Here is a 15,000-nt window from a genome sequence, read left to right on the forward strand (position 1 = left end):
TCACAGAAAGAAGATAAAAACATGTAAATAATAACATTTTTAATGATCACTTTGTGTTAAGGGGCTAAGCAGATTATTATTTTAATTTGTTTTACTATACTATTATTATCAACAAACCTCCCCCACATGACTAGGGTAAACTCCCTCTAGTGTGACAATGATGTATTTGTAAATATATTGGTTATAAGAAAATACCAGAAATGATTAGGCTAAACTCTATAAAAGAGAATTCAGTTTTTTTGTAGTGTAAAAGATATTTGTATTTATGTATTATGATTATGCCTTGGAATTGTATTGATTATAGACTACAGGAGTCATTTCCTTACATGTGCATATTTATTGGTTTTCCAGATACCATTTTTGACTTGAATAATTCAGTGTAATGTGGATGAAATTTTAAGAAATGAAAGTTAGTCAACCAATGTCTTATGATATACAGTACCTTTTCCTCTGTGGAGAATCATTGTTCTTATCAAATTGGAAATGATAGAAGCAGATATTTTCATTGCTTTTGTTTTACTCATTTTGCAGGACCAGACGCAGGCACTGGATTTGTTGAAAGTGTTACAGACTCTTCCAATCAACTTCCAGGTGAGCTGTTGCATTAATTATTAATTAATATCATTTTATTTATTGTTATCATTATTAGTTTTTGTGTTTGTTGGTTATATTTATTAACTTTCTTGTAAGGAGTTTTGATTAGTAGGTTTTTATGTAAGCATGCATTTTGTAAATGACTTTTAGGTTCGGGATGTGTGATCATGGCTTCATTATCCAGGTATGATCATTATCTAAACATTTATAGGTTTAATTGAACTCACAGATAGCAGGTAGCATGATACTTTGTCTATACAGTGATGGGCAGATGGTGTAATATTATGGCTAAGGCTGAGGTAGGTGGGATTTTGCCTGCCTTGAGAGGGTCCCCCTGGCTGCTCTCTCTCTCCAACATTTAGAGGCTAAGGAATTTTATTTCTGATGCATAATCAAGGTAGCTGTTTCCTTCTTGGCCAAATGATTGTAGGTCTTGATATCAAGAAATGTGATCTTATTTTGTGGGATATGATGCACATGTGGTATTATTACTTCAGTGGATTTTTTGCAGTTGCCTGATGTTGGTAATTGAAAGGTTATGGAGTATAGATACAATTCGTCTTCCCGTCCCATCTCCATCACTGAGTTCTGTGTTGTGTACCTGTTCTATCCACCTTGTGCAGAAATTTCATGATATAAGCCAATAAGACTAGCTTCCTGCTAGAATCCTGAAAGTGATGGGAAATAGCACTGATTATCTTTTGTGGTTTGCATACTCTTAACCATAGTGTCATGTATTAATTACCTGAAAAGTGTTTGGCTTTCAATTTTACTAAATGCATACAAGACAACTCAAGAGCATTAGTCTAGCTATAGAATATATAAGTATGCAGAAAAGCTACAAGAAATGTGGTAATTTGCCTTTTTTGTTTCCCTGTTCTGAGACCTGCCAAAGATTTTCGTCCTATACCCAATTGCTGCTAGGTACATGCAATGTGGACTCATAGTTTTGTTTTTTGTCAAGTTTGCACACTTATATGGCTTCACAAGTCTTTTCTCAACAAGGAGCCAATTACTAGGCCTTGATTTTTTTTGGGGGAAAAGTCTAGGTTTGATCCTGTTGTTGCTATTAGGATGTTATTAACAATGATAATTAGCAATGAAAATAAAAGTATATTTCAAAATTCTAGGAATTAGGTAAAAGCATGCCATCAGGCAGGCCTAATAATTGTCTTATTGAAGACTAAGAAGTTCTGGGGCCATGTACATATAAAAAAATTATAAAAGAAAATAACAATGGCAGGGCATACATGCACTCCTGCATGAATGGGTAAATAATCAAGTGTGTGTGTGAGCTGCTGCTTAAAACAGTTTGGAACATTGGATATTCTAGTTTAACCCACAACATTGTAGATTTTTTTGTATCATTTAATGTAATCTAATCCTGCGATTCATTCCAGCAAGGTAAAAATGATGTATAATTACATTCACTAGGATGTTCCATTAGACAACTCATCTACCAGACTGTAATTATGATTACCCACAGTTTTACAGTTAGCTCGGATTATATACATGGAATTAAGATAAATCAATGTTAGCCATAATCTTCCCAATACCTGAAAATACTGAAAATACTGAAAATACCACACTATTATTTTAGAATGAAAAAGAAGCCTTTGCCAGTGAAAGATATAAGAATGGCAATGTTTATATACCCATAGTCTGCAACAAACATAGTTGAGTTGAATTTTTTTTGTTAGTTTGGGACCAGAAATTAGTTGTAATTTTATAGTCTTGGTTTCTAAATTTTGTGTTGGTCTGTGGCTCAGAACTGATTACCCTTGCATTTTATTGTAGGTACTATCTAAAACTCGCATTGGCATGACCGTCAATGCCCTACGAAGAGCGTCCTCAGATGATGATGTAATTTCAACAGCTAAACAGCTCATCAAGAACTGGAAAAAATTTGTTCCTGGTGAGTCTTTGATGGTAAGGGTTGTTACATGTTGATTTTGTTCAGAAGGTAACGAGGATTACCTTTTGATACCATGTTTACCAGCAACTTCCCTAGTGAGTCTAGGCATTTGCCTTCGTTTTGAAAATCATAAGGTTTAGCCGTCTTTATGGGTATAGTATAAGCTCATTTACCTTGAATTTTGTAATGAAGGGTTTGCTATTTTAGTTTGCTTTTTTTTTTTTTTTTTTTTTTTTTTTTTTTTTTTTTTTTTTTTTTACTTTACTTACCTTTATATGTTGATATGAATACGATCATGGGGCACAGTATTTCTTACATATGCAGTATGTGTCTAGAATGATATTTAGTTTGAATTTTGAGAAGTCCTTGTGAAAAGATAGTCATAACTTTTTTTGTTTTTTAATTGAGTAAGGTTGTATATTGGTTAGAAATTTGGCATTATCACATATCTCCAAGTCAGCCCGATGACCCTAGGATGACAAAACTACGTGTCTTGTCCACTGTGATAGATGGATCTATAAGTGCTTAATTGCTAAGGAGTTAATTTTTACCTTTTTCCTCGTTTTTTGTAAAAGAGAAGAAAAAAAAGCTATCTATTTGTATTACTAGGATATTATAATAACTCAAACATAATATTATCATCATTAGTACAAGCATTAAAGAAAAAAAAAATCCCAAAAACTCAAAGAAAAGGGAAATCAGGTAAGGTCATTATTATTGTTATTATTATTATTTTTATAATTATTATTATTATTTATTATTATTATTTATTATTATTATTTATTATTATTATTTATTATTATTATTATTATTATTATTATTATTATTATTATTATTATTATTATTATTATTATTATTATTATTATTATTATTATTATTATTATTATTATTATTATTATTATTATTATTATTATTATTATTATTATTATTATTATTATTATTATTATTATTATTATTATTATTTTATAGATAGATGGCCCCACAAGATCTTACTAAGGAGTAGTTATACTCCATTTCTTGTATTTAAAAAAAACAAATTAACATTATGATTATAACTACAATGATTGATGGGAATAATATCAAATAATATTCTAAGAACCAAAAGAGTCAAATTGCACTCCCAAGAGATTTGTGCGCTCGTGGCAAGTCTTTTCCATCACCCTGGCCTTCGCTCATGATAGCATGTTTGCCTTGCCCGAGCTGCGGCCAATTTGCCTGATGACATTATATATTATATCACGTCACCTGCCCGTCGACTCATTTTTCCACGATGTGACTGCAACGTCATCTGGGTCCAATGAGTTAAGGATAACCATTATAGTTATACTGAAATAAGCTGTTTTTTCTCTAAACTGTCAGGAAATGGGACAAAGAGATTTGTATTTTGGTGACTAAGTGCTTAAACTCAGGTTCCAATACCAGACTCAGACTCTGAAGTACATACGTACACTGTATTGGCTATATTGGAATTGCAGTTGTGTATAAACTGGTTTCAGAACAATAGACCTATGCATGTAATGCTATTTAACTTTAAAACACAAACATAGAATACGCATCTACATTGCCAGATATAAGATGGGCTCACTTAGTTTTGCCGAAAAAGGCAAAAAACCCTGGCTTTTAATCTAATTCCAGAGTTGGATAATTCCATATTAGCTACTGTTTGGATTTTTAAGATGCAAGTTGTACTTTGTTTTAAAGACATTTATCTTGTATGGTGTACTAAGCCTTAAATATACCCTGTGAGTCTTCAGAAATGTTGATTATCAGCAATAATTTTTTCCCCCAATAGACAAGAAAGAGGATGAAGATAAAGACAATAAAGAAGAGAAGAAGAAGGACAAGGAGGAGAAAAAGGAGAGTAAGAGTGGCAGCAACAGTAACAGCAACAGCAGTAGCAGTGGGAGTGGGAGTTCCAAGCCTACCTCGTTTCCTCCTTCAGCTCCACCTACCACCGACGCCCTGCGGCTGAAGTGTCGAGAGATGTTAACAAATGCTCTCAAGTGTTCAGGTTAGTTGTCTGTGGGGTTGGGATGTTATTTTTGCTTTTGTGCTTTTTATTGTACTGTTTTTAACTTTCAGTGCAGGTTGATCAGAATTAGATTTTATTTTTTCTTCCTTTGTTGTCATACAAGTAGAAAGTTCTCATGAGGAAATGCTTTGAAATTGTTCAATTGTGGTTAGAATGTGGTTTGTAATTTTATAATACTTGTAGTCATTCAGGCAGAATAGTATTTTGTTTGCAGTAAGATTTTGGACAAGTTTAAACTGGCTGTGAATGACAACACAAACAGAGAAATCTTGATACACTTTATTATTTTTTTAGCAGTCTTAGTTTATTTAATTGTGCAAAAAAAAAAGTTACACATACACATGCCATTGCATGTATGGCAGGTATAAGCGACTCTAGGGCTTTTCCTAGTAAAGTGGGACATAGCGTAACATTCCCCTAAATGTTGGTTCCTTTTATTTATTTCTTCCTCTTTCCTCTCTTCCTACTCTTATACCATGCTCAGAAAATGGGTATCATTTTATTTTTTTAATTAAGTCTATGAGAGAGGTAGACAAACAACATAGGTAATCTTACTCAAGGTTGTCATATATGGTCTTTTGCCTTTTACCCCTGAAGGGGACAGTGTGACCATGACCACTGTAGACTGTTTGAGGTCTAAGGTCTTTGCAGGACAGACCCACCCACCACCTACATCCCCAGCTACTTCCACTACATGAACCATGTGTGTCTGACTATATCAAGTGTCCCATGTTAGCTTCTTACATGGTATATAGATGTCCCTGGACAATGGCTGTGCTTCTGGGTCCCAGGATAATGGCCATACTTAGGGTTCAGATGGATTGAAATTTTTTTAAGCAGTCATAGCAATATTTTTAAAATGCATTTTTGTAATAGTTATGAGAAATGCAGTGTAAGGAATACATGACATATTTAGATTTTGCAAGAGAATGGTACTTTTGGACTCCTAACTCCTAAGTAATATGAAAGTACAACTTGTGATTATTTTCTTCACAGCATTTAACCCATTGCTGTCAGGTACATGTCAATTAGTAAGCCCTGTTGACTCGTCTGATTTTCCCGTTCCTTGAATTTTTGTGATTAACCTTATGATTATTGTCATGCTATTGAAATATAAATAGTAATAAAACAAAAGAGAATTAATGGCAGAACACTCATCTTGATTCTACTGTTTGAAAAAATGTACAAACTAGACTGAACAAAGTGTTTTTTTCTACCATTAAAGAACCTCAGAAAATTAAGGAAATGAGAAAGTGGGTGAGATAAGTAGGACTAGTCACTGACTCCTTGGTGACTAAGCTCTTGCGTGCCATCTGTTTGGAAACACAGATGATAAACTAAAATCACAGGGGATACAGTATGTATTTACATGCCATCCCCAGTGGCAAAGGGTTAGACTGAGACTGTCACATCATAATGAAGACACATCCTGAAGCTCTCTAAAATATTTACATTTTGGTGAATGGACGCATTGACCAACATCCTTAGTTGCATTGCATCTAGTCAAAAGCCTTGGCTAATTTGTGAAGATAATTTTACCCTTGTAGATGGTGGTATTTTTAAGCAGTATCATAACAAAACTGTGATTTTCTTAATGAGTTCACTATATCCTCTTCGAATACAGATTTTTCTTATTGGATCCTATGATAGTAAATATCAAATGGGTGATTGTGTTAGGGTTTTTGAAGGTGTTTGTTTTCCTCAGTGCAAGTAGTTGGACACCCCAAATCAAGGTAAACATGGTCCAGGGTGTATGATTAAAGTAAAAGCATTTTGGAACCTCTACAGTAATATAGCTAACAAAGAAACAATTTGTAAGTAATCAACATCAAATTAATGAGAATAGCAGGAGGAGAAGGTTATGCTATGGCAGACATACTTAGTTGTGCCTGAAAAATTGCAGTGATGATTGATGACGATTAAAAAAGTGTGCAGAGTATAGTGGGTGATGCAAGCGTTTTGAATCACTTCTCTTAAGATAATAGAAATGATATCTGAAAACATTTTGCAAATCAAATTCATTGGTTCTGAAATATTAGTTTACTAAAATGTGGAACGTGTAAAACAAAAATTCGCTTCAGAGTAAGTAGTGCCCTCTCAGTTCCCAATTCAACATTTTTCTATCCTCTTTCATGGGTAATTTAATGAAGAAATCATCAGTTATATGCAAAATCAAGTATTATGCATGGTTTTGATGACATTAAAGATTATGAATGTCATTTTCATTAACCCCTTCAATCTGGATGCTTCACTTGCCCGCAAATGGCCCAATATACAGGCATCAAGCTTGAGCAGCTATTTTGATGGGTGTGTGGCTTGTAGGCTGGGTGCACAGGGACACTCGTTTGCTGCGACAAGACTGTGTGCCTTCCCATTGCAATGTCATTTTCTCTTTTTCTGTATATATATATATATATATATATATATATATATATATATATATATATATATATATATATATATATATTTTTTTTTTTTTTTTTTTTTTTTTTTTTTTTTTTTTTTTTTTTTTTTTTTTTTCCCTGTTTTGCCATTTTCCAATGCCTATATGTGTCATTTGATATGCTTTATCTGGATGGTAATAGACTGTTTTATTTGCACTGGCTCCATATCATCTCTCTAGGTAGTCCATAACTTGGTACAATAATAACAAAAAGTAACAGTTTAAATTTTTTTGTAATATTCAATTTTCTAGAATATAACCTCCATTGTTGCTCACAGCAAGCAGCAATAGGATTCTGAGCATGGAAATAGTGTCCACTCTGGAGCCAGCACTCTTCCAGTCATAGCTCACAGATGGTACATTCCATACTAGTTTATCAATGGAAATAATGCAAAACCCCTCCCTAATTGCCCAGGGTCTAACCACATTTTCTCATAACATGTTCATATCACCTGCCCCACAAGTCAAATTTTTTCATGATGTGATGGTCACATATTCCGGATCATGGGAGTTAACCCAATGTTGACGGGAAAATGGTGTGTTCCCTATGGCAATGCTTATTTAAATGTTTCTGCACATAGATGGCTCTGCTAATGCTTAGCCACAAAGGAGTCAGTTAGCAGATCTTGCGACCTCACTTTTCCTTGAAAAAGTGGGAAAGTGCTTTTTTTTTTTTTTTTTTACTCATGCTATCAATATTGATACTTATTTTTGTTATAAACATTACAATTACTATATTGTTACTGACATTACTAAAAGCAGTAATAATAGAATATATTATCAAAAATCAAGGAAAAGGGTAAACAGATGAAACAGGTAATTTGTGTAATTGGCTCATTGGTGACTTAGTACTTGTGGAGCTATCTATAACTAAAAACAATTACTAAATTCAACACACACAATGGGCAATGGCATATACGTACATGCCTTGCCCGGTGGCTTGGGGTTAATTACAAATAGTAACCTCCCTTGCTTTGTTGTGGGTCAGTATTCCATAGCAGACTCTTTTGTGTTTTATGAAAAGTTTGAATACTATTTATTGACATAAGCTTCTTCTCCAGAATTACCAGATGGCATTGTTGACACCCCAGAGAGTCTCGGAGAACAGATTGAAGAAGCCATTTATCAAGAGTATCGCAATACTGATGCTGCCTATAAAAATCGCTTACGATCTCGGGTGTATAACCTAAAGGACAGCAAGAACCCACAGCTGCGAGAAAATGTCCTTAGAGGTGTTATTTCTCCCAAGAGATTGGCCACCATGTCATCTGATGTAAGTGATTATATAAAATTAATGCCATCATTGTCATTTTCATTGTCGTCGTCATCAATATCATTATAATTGTCATCACTGTCGTCATCATCAATTCTCAATTATCAGTCATCATCATTATCATCATCATCAATTGTCGATCATCATCATCATCATCATCAGTTGTCAATCATCATCATCATAATCAAAAATTGTCAATCATCACCATCAATTGTCAATCATCATTCAATAATCATCATCATCATTCAACCATCATCATCCAGTCAATCAATCAATCATTTATCATCGATTATCAATCATCAGTGAATCAAAAAAAAAAAAGAAAGAAAGAAAAAATCAATCAATTAGTCATCAATCATTGTCAACATCATCACCATCACCATCATCATCATCATCATCATCATCATCATCATCAGTCATCAGTCATCAATGACCAATCATCAATGATCAATCATCATCAACCATCATCAATCATCATCATCAACCATCATATCAATCATCATCATCATCACCACTTCTTTCCAATAGAAAAGCAGATATAAGTATTTTAAGTGTAAGCCTTTTTTTTCTTTTCTTCAATAGTTATTATTTTCTGAGTAGATTTTTCCAGTTGAGTATGCATGGTCCCTTTGTTTACGCATAACCTGGATGACTAAGGAAATAACATATAAACGTTTGAAATTCTGTTTTGACCACACAAGATATTTGAAAAATATATCAAAGTAGAATCAAGTCGCATAAATATTTGTGAACCATTGAATAAAGCCGTGTTATAATTGCATCAACCCCTTCTGTGCAGGAAATGGCAAGCGATGAGATGAAAGCACTTCGCGAGAAATTCACCAAGGAGGCTATCGATGATCACCAGCTGGCAGTGGCCCAAGGCACCAAGACCGACTTGCTGAAGTGTGGCAAGTGTGGACAGAGGGATTGCACCTACAATCAGGTATGTGTGGATTTCCTTCCTGTGTACATTTTGCTTCATTCGTTTCTCTTTTGTTTCTTCATTCTTTTTTTCTGTTTTTTTTTGTTTTTTTGTTTTTCTTATTAAATTATTTTTTTTCTCCTTCATTTTTTACCTTTTCTCCTTATTTTTATTTTTTTTTCCCATTTTTCTTTCTTTCCTCTTTTCCTCTTCCTTTCCTCTTTTCTTTTCTTCACCTAATTTTCTCCTGCCCTTTCTTCATCTACTTTCCTTCTTCCTTTTCTTCACCTACTTTTCTTCTTCCTTTTTCTTCATCTACTTTTCTTGTCTTCTTTTCTTCATCTACTTTTCTTGTCTTTTTTTCTTCATTTACTTTTCTTGTCTTCTTTTCTTCATTTACTTTTCTTGTCTTCTTTTCTTCATTTACTTTTCTTGTCTTCTTTTCTTCATTTACTTTTCTTGTCTTCTTTTCTTCATTTACTTTTCTTGTCTTCTTTTCTTCATCTAATTTTCTTGTCTTCTTTTCTTCATCTAATTTTCTTGTCTTCTTTACTTCATCTAATTTTCTTGTCTTCTTTTCTTCATCTAATTTTCTTGTCTTTTCTTCATCTAATTTTCTTGTCTTCTTTTCTTCATCTAATTTTCTTGTCTTCTTTTCTTCATCTAATTTTCTTGTCTTCTTTTCTTCATCTACTTTTTTTATATTCTGTATTTTTTATATTCCTTTCTTCTGCTTACTTTTCTTCTTAGTCCACGTCTTTTCTTGCATTTCTTGCATTTCTTATTCTGCTCTAGCTCCTTCTCTTCTTTCTCTACCTTCTCTTCTTTCTCTACCTTCTCTTCTTTCTCTACCTTCTCTTCTTTCTCTTCCTTCCCTTGTTCCTCTTCCTTCTCTTGTTTCTCTTCTTTCTCTTCCTTCTCTTTTTTCTCTTCCTTCTCTTCCTTCCTTTGTTCCTCTTCTTCCTCTTCCTTTTGTTCTTCTTCCTCCTCTTTCTCTTTCTCCTCCTTTTCCTCCTCTTTCAAAAATGTAATTGAGAAAGGTCTTGAAAAAGCAAGTGTATATTCTTGTATAGAGATGCAGTGATACTTCATTACATTTATATCAAAGATTGCAAGTATCTCGAGATTTTACAAACATCTTGTGCCTCCTTAGTAGCTCTTGAATTATAGTTATTGATACTGTCCTTTCTTCTTTCTCTAATAGATGCAGACAAGAAGTTCTGATGAACCGATGACGACATTTGTTTTGTGCAATCACTGTGGCAACCGCTGGAAGTTCTGCTAAAACAATTGGAGGAATCCTTTGTGGGCCAAAATACTATTTTTTCTAGTTTTATTTTGGAGGTGTTAACGATTGACTCATCCACGAATGTTAGTTGGTAAAGTTGGTATTAAACCTTCACCATCAGATAGACACACACACGCTCAAGCACACACATACACATACACACAGGCACACTCATTGACACTCCTATGTGGAGACGTGTAGTAGAAAAGAAACCTTCACTCTAATACTAATGCTAACACAAACAACACTAATGTAAACCCAGATGCAGACACAAAGACACGCACAAGCACAAGCACATGCACAAAACACAAATGCAAACACTCACAAACTGTATGTGCTAATGCATTGATAAGAACTATTGAGAGATAATTTATGTAATTTCATACTTTTGCATTATACTCTACTGAATAGTGCTCCGGGCTTAACACTAGATTCAACTGCAATAACTGACTGTAGATAGTAACACCATGCTAAGAACTCTTTAGCACTTGCTATTGCACTTTTTTTTATTATTATATTTTGATTTCTATATAATATTTTTGGAAGTAAAATAAAAAAAGTAAAATACTTTTCATTCTATCAACCTTTTTATTTTTGTAAGTGTTGTATCTTGAGAAATATTAGAAAGTTCATCTACCAGACTTGAGTGGAAAAAATTAAGCGTAGCCTTTATTGCAGAGTTGGCAGGATTGTGTACAAGAGTTTTGTTATTTAGATATGTTGCCCACAGATGCATGGAGATTTGCTGTAAAGAAAAGGGTCTTTCAGAATAAATGTCATGGTTTTCATTTATGTTTATTTTACATGTGGAAAGGAAATTTCAAGCTTTAAATTTATTTAATAGGAGTCATAGGTAGTGTAAAATCCGTAGCAGCACACTGCAGGAAGAAATTATTTTAAATTTGATCAAGGAGAGTGCATGTATTTTGAACAGTTCAGTGACATAGTGTTGGTTTTTCTTTTCGATTATTTTTTTATTGGTTCTATTTGTTATACATGTTCTGAACCTAAGGTCAGTTCCCCAAATGTTGTTTCCCATTGAGAAGAAAGTGTTATGAATCTTTGTTTTTGTTCTTTGATATGCTTTTTTTTAATGCTCTACTGATTTAGGTTAAAATAGAAAAGCCTTGTGTAAATAAAACCAGGTCTTATAACTTTTTCTTTCTTTATTCATAATGAAATGCTATTGGACACTTGGTAGAACATAATGTGGAAAATTGAGGAAATATGTTAAGAGGAATATATTAAGTCCTAAAATGTTTAGCAACTTTTGTTTTATGGGCAAATGAAAGTTCCTGGTATCTCTTTGATGTATGTGAAAGTGAAATTGTCAAATTTTACTTTACCATTCCAGAAAAAGGAAAGAAAATAATTGGAATAATCGTGTCTTTAGGAAATTAACATCACAAAACAATTTATATATCTATATATATATTTAGCTGTTTCCATAATGATGTGAACTTGTTTATATATATATATGTATATGAATATATATATATATATATGAAAGGCTGTGTTTCTATATTTGTGGCTATATATTTGACATGCATTTCATTTTTTATCACAGCCATCTTTTAACTTTACTGTGGAGCATATGTATCAAGCATCAATAGGAAATTTACTTGATATAGGTTGCTTTGTGATTCGTGTAATTTTAGTGTAAGTCGTCATATTTATTAGTTTAATGTGAACTTGCGCAAAATTACCTTTTGTCCGGACTTTGTGCAAAGCCAATGCAGTATAGGAAACAACAAGACCATCTGTATGGCTTGAATTGATTTTATTTTCAGTTGGAGTATTTCCAAACTTGAAAGGCTTAATTCTAGAATTAATGCAGTTTTCATATCTTGAGTACTGTGTTCTTGTCAATACAAATGTACCTGTAGAACTCCTGTTTCATTTTCTTTCCTATGGACAGATATATACCACATGAAATTCTAAGATAAATATGGTTGAAAATGCACAGCACTTTCCAGAATGTCTTGTTTGTGACTGGTAGATCATTTGCATAAGATTCTGTCCAAGTTTTTAATCATAATACGCAGTACGTGTTCTTGACCAGGATGTCAGTTGTGCAATCCAAGAACTTGTACAGTGTATTTGATGTCTCGTGTGGAGTACTGGATAAATGTTAAAATTCTATTACCATTACTTTATAGAAAAAAGTGGTTGAATCCAGAGTAAATTAATAACCTTAAAAATAATTTTAATGGTGGATGAGAATCTGCAACAACAGCATTCTGCTTGAGATCATTTTCCCTTGTTCATCTCCGGTGAAAGATTTGTGTTACCAAGATGAAATGATGGCCGCATAAGAAATCAAGAAATGGAGAAAGTACTATACACATGTAAATTATAGGCAGATTTTCTTCCTGCTTTATGACGGGTATATGGTATTACCCATCTGGAAGTGCATATATTTGAAAAGTGTCATCATGTCTGTGTTTGAAAAAGAAAAGTTTTGGGAAAAATGTAACCAGTAAGTTGTATAAAGTTAGATCTCGATATACATTCCACACTGGAACAGATAGACCAACTATCGTTCGTAGCCCAATATTCTGACCATTTTTCAAGATTAAACCAACATGATGTCCTGGGGCCGGATTCTCAAACGCGTTAAGGCGCCTCAACTTACGGCGAGCGATCTTACGGCCCATGCACAGAGCAAGGAACCCGCCATATTGGCACGAGTTAAGGCGCCCTCGGTTAAGGCAGGGGAAAAGCAGCCTTAGCGAGTTACGGCGAAGCATAGACATTTTTCAGCCCTAGAACAATTAATACAACATTACAATTTGTAATTTACTCAATTATAGTGTCATTAGGTGTACATAAACCAATTGTGGACTAATAGATAAGGCAACAAGTGTAGTATTCCAACATAACTGATTTGCTTTTCACGACAGATGGAACCACACACCATTTTTTGGGTGAATAGAATGATTTTGTAATAGCTTTCGTCGTGTTCCGAGCGAATCTAGCGCTCATTTCCTTCGCAAACGAAGTATAACTACGATATCAGTCCCGATAGCTGGGGAAGGCATGATACATATCAGTTAATTTGGGGGGTAATTTCGAGATATATCGGTAGAATACTAGCAAAATAGTATATTGACTCATTTCTTTTGCCACGTGATGACCTATTCCATATCTGATTGGTTCTACTGAGTGTTCATGTTCACATCACGTTCGCGCTCGAATCTAATTGGCTCATATGATTTCCCTTGCCCACGTCATCCGCTACAATTCTGCCTGATTTTCCGTCACTCTTAACGACGTTTTGACATTTGTCGCGGCGTAGGAGGCGTAAGCTTACCGCGGCTCCTGGAAATCGTTCATTATACCCTTTGTAACACCGTTATTATCAATTTGCGCAGAAAATGGTGTAGAGGCAAATTCTTAGAATGATGTGGACTACCACGGGTAAGATCAGAATCATTAAATTAGGTGTGGGGTTGGATTTTCAATAATACCAATTTTGTTAAAAAGTTATATCATGCCACGGGCTGGACACAGCGTTGTGTTTACGAAATCAGCTGATTGGCATTTACGGCTTGTGATTGGTCAAGATACCCTAAGAACCGCCTGAAACGGCAGCTGTGATTGGCCACCGAAGATCCGGCGCTTGAAGTGATTTGCGGCGCTGCGGGACTAAAGGCAGGGATAAGGTTAAGTCCGAGATACGGCGCCTTTGACGGGCCTTAACTTAGGTCGCCGCAGGACGATTAAGGCCTCCAGCGCGCCTTAACTTAAGGCTCTTTTGAGAATCTGGCCCCTGAATACATTAGAGCTAAGAGCAGTGATACATGAAACTGAAAGCTCATCTTCGCAGCCTTATCGTAAGTGATACAATTTATAAAATGCTAAAACGCGCGACCTCCATATTGCTGTATAGCAAGAGTTGGAAAACACGATGAAAATCACGAACATCAAAGCGAAAAAATCCTTGCGACCTGATTGTGATTTGATCTGTCAACGTTTCTGATTAAATCTAGATTACATCTGATTAAAGCTTTTATACAGAAATGAAATTAGGTTCTCGTATAATTGTTATAGTACTGTTGCGCAACACAGCACGCAGTCATATTGGATCATAACTGGTGTTGGTTTTACTGCTGCTTATAACCATTGCACTTTGTAAGGGTATAGGTGCAAATAATTTAGCGTGGGTATTCGAGAAATCGTCAATCAGCCAGAATGTCTGTGAACCCATGTTATTCATCTTTGAACGATTGTACTTGTTACGAGATTTGTAATAACTGACTTGAGACGCCATGCTATCAGTATTTGAATGTATAGCACAATTAAGGTTTGGCTGAACTATTTGTAAGGAAACGGCATGCATTCGGGCGGATGTACATTAAGTGCATTTTTTCAAACGAATGCTTAACTATTATCCACTCTTAGCACAAAAGTAAAAAAGTTTTTCCTTTGAAATTATTACGAACGCAGAAGTTAGAGGATTCAAAAACTGTACGTTGTCAGTAGCGCTTCTATTCAAAAGGCTTATTATTGATTTAGTAAATAAATAAC

At 34.3% G+C, this 15,000-nt stretch overlaps 1 protein-coding gene across 3 annotated transcripts in view; it reads left to right on the top strand.

Annotated features, from left to right (window-relative positions):
• TfIIS (RNA polymerase II elongation factor) overlaps window positions 1-12,358 on the top strand; it is a 20,777-nt gene extending 8,419 nt beyond the window's left edge. For all 3 annotated transcript variants that reach the window (XM_027351511.2, XM_027351512.2, XM_070140954.1), the window contains 6 exons: window positions 532-591; window positions 2,392-2,509; window positions 4,302-4,520; window positions 8,046-8,257; window positions 9,057-9,203; window positions 10,387-12,358. In XM_027351511.2, the coding sequence (XP_027207312.1) occupies window positions 532-591; window positions 2,392-2,509; window positions 4,302-4,520; window positions 8,046-8,257; window positions 9,057-9,203; window positions 10,387-10,467 (837 nt within the window). In that variant the 3' untranslated portion in view covers window positions 10,468-12,358. The remainder of the gene's footprint in view (window positions 1-531; window positions 592-2,391; window positions 2,510-4,301; window positions 4,521-8,045; window positions 8,258-9,056; window positions 9,204-10,386) is intronic.
• Window positions 12,359-15,000: the final 2,642 nt, after the last annotated feature.

The sequence above is a fragment of the Penaeus vannamei genome, chromosome 27 (assembly GCF_042767895.1).
Source record: "Penaeus vannamei isolate JL-2024 chromosome 27, ASM4276789v1, whole genome shotgun sequence".
In the NCBI taxonomy this organism is placed as follows: Eukaryota; Metazoa; Arthropoda; class Malacostraca; order Decapoda; family Penaeidae; genus Penaeus; species Penaeus vannamei.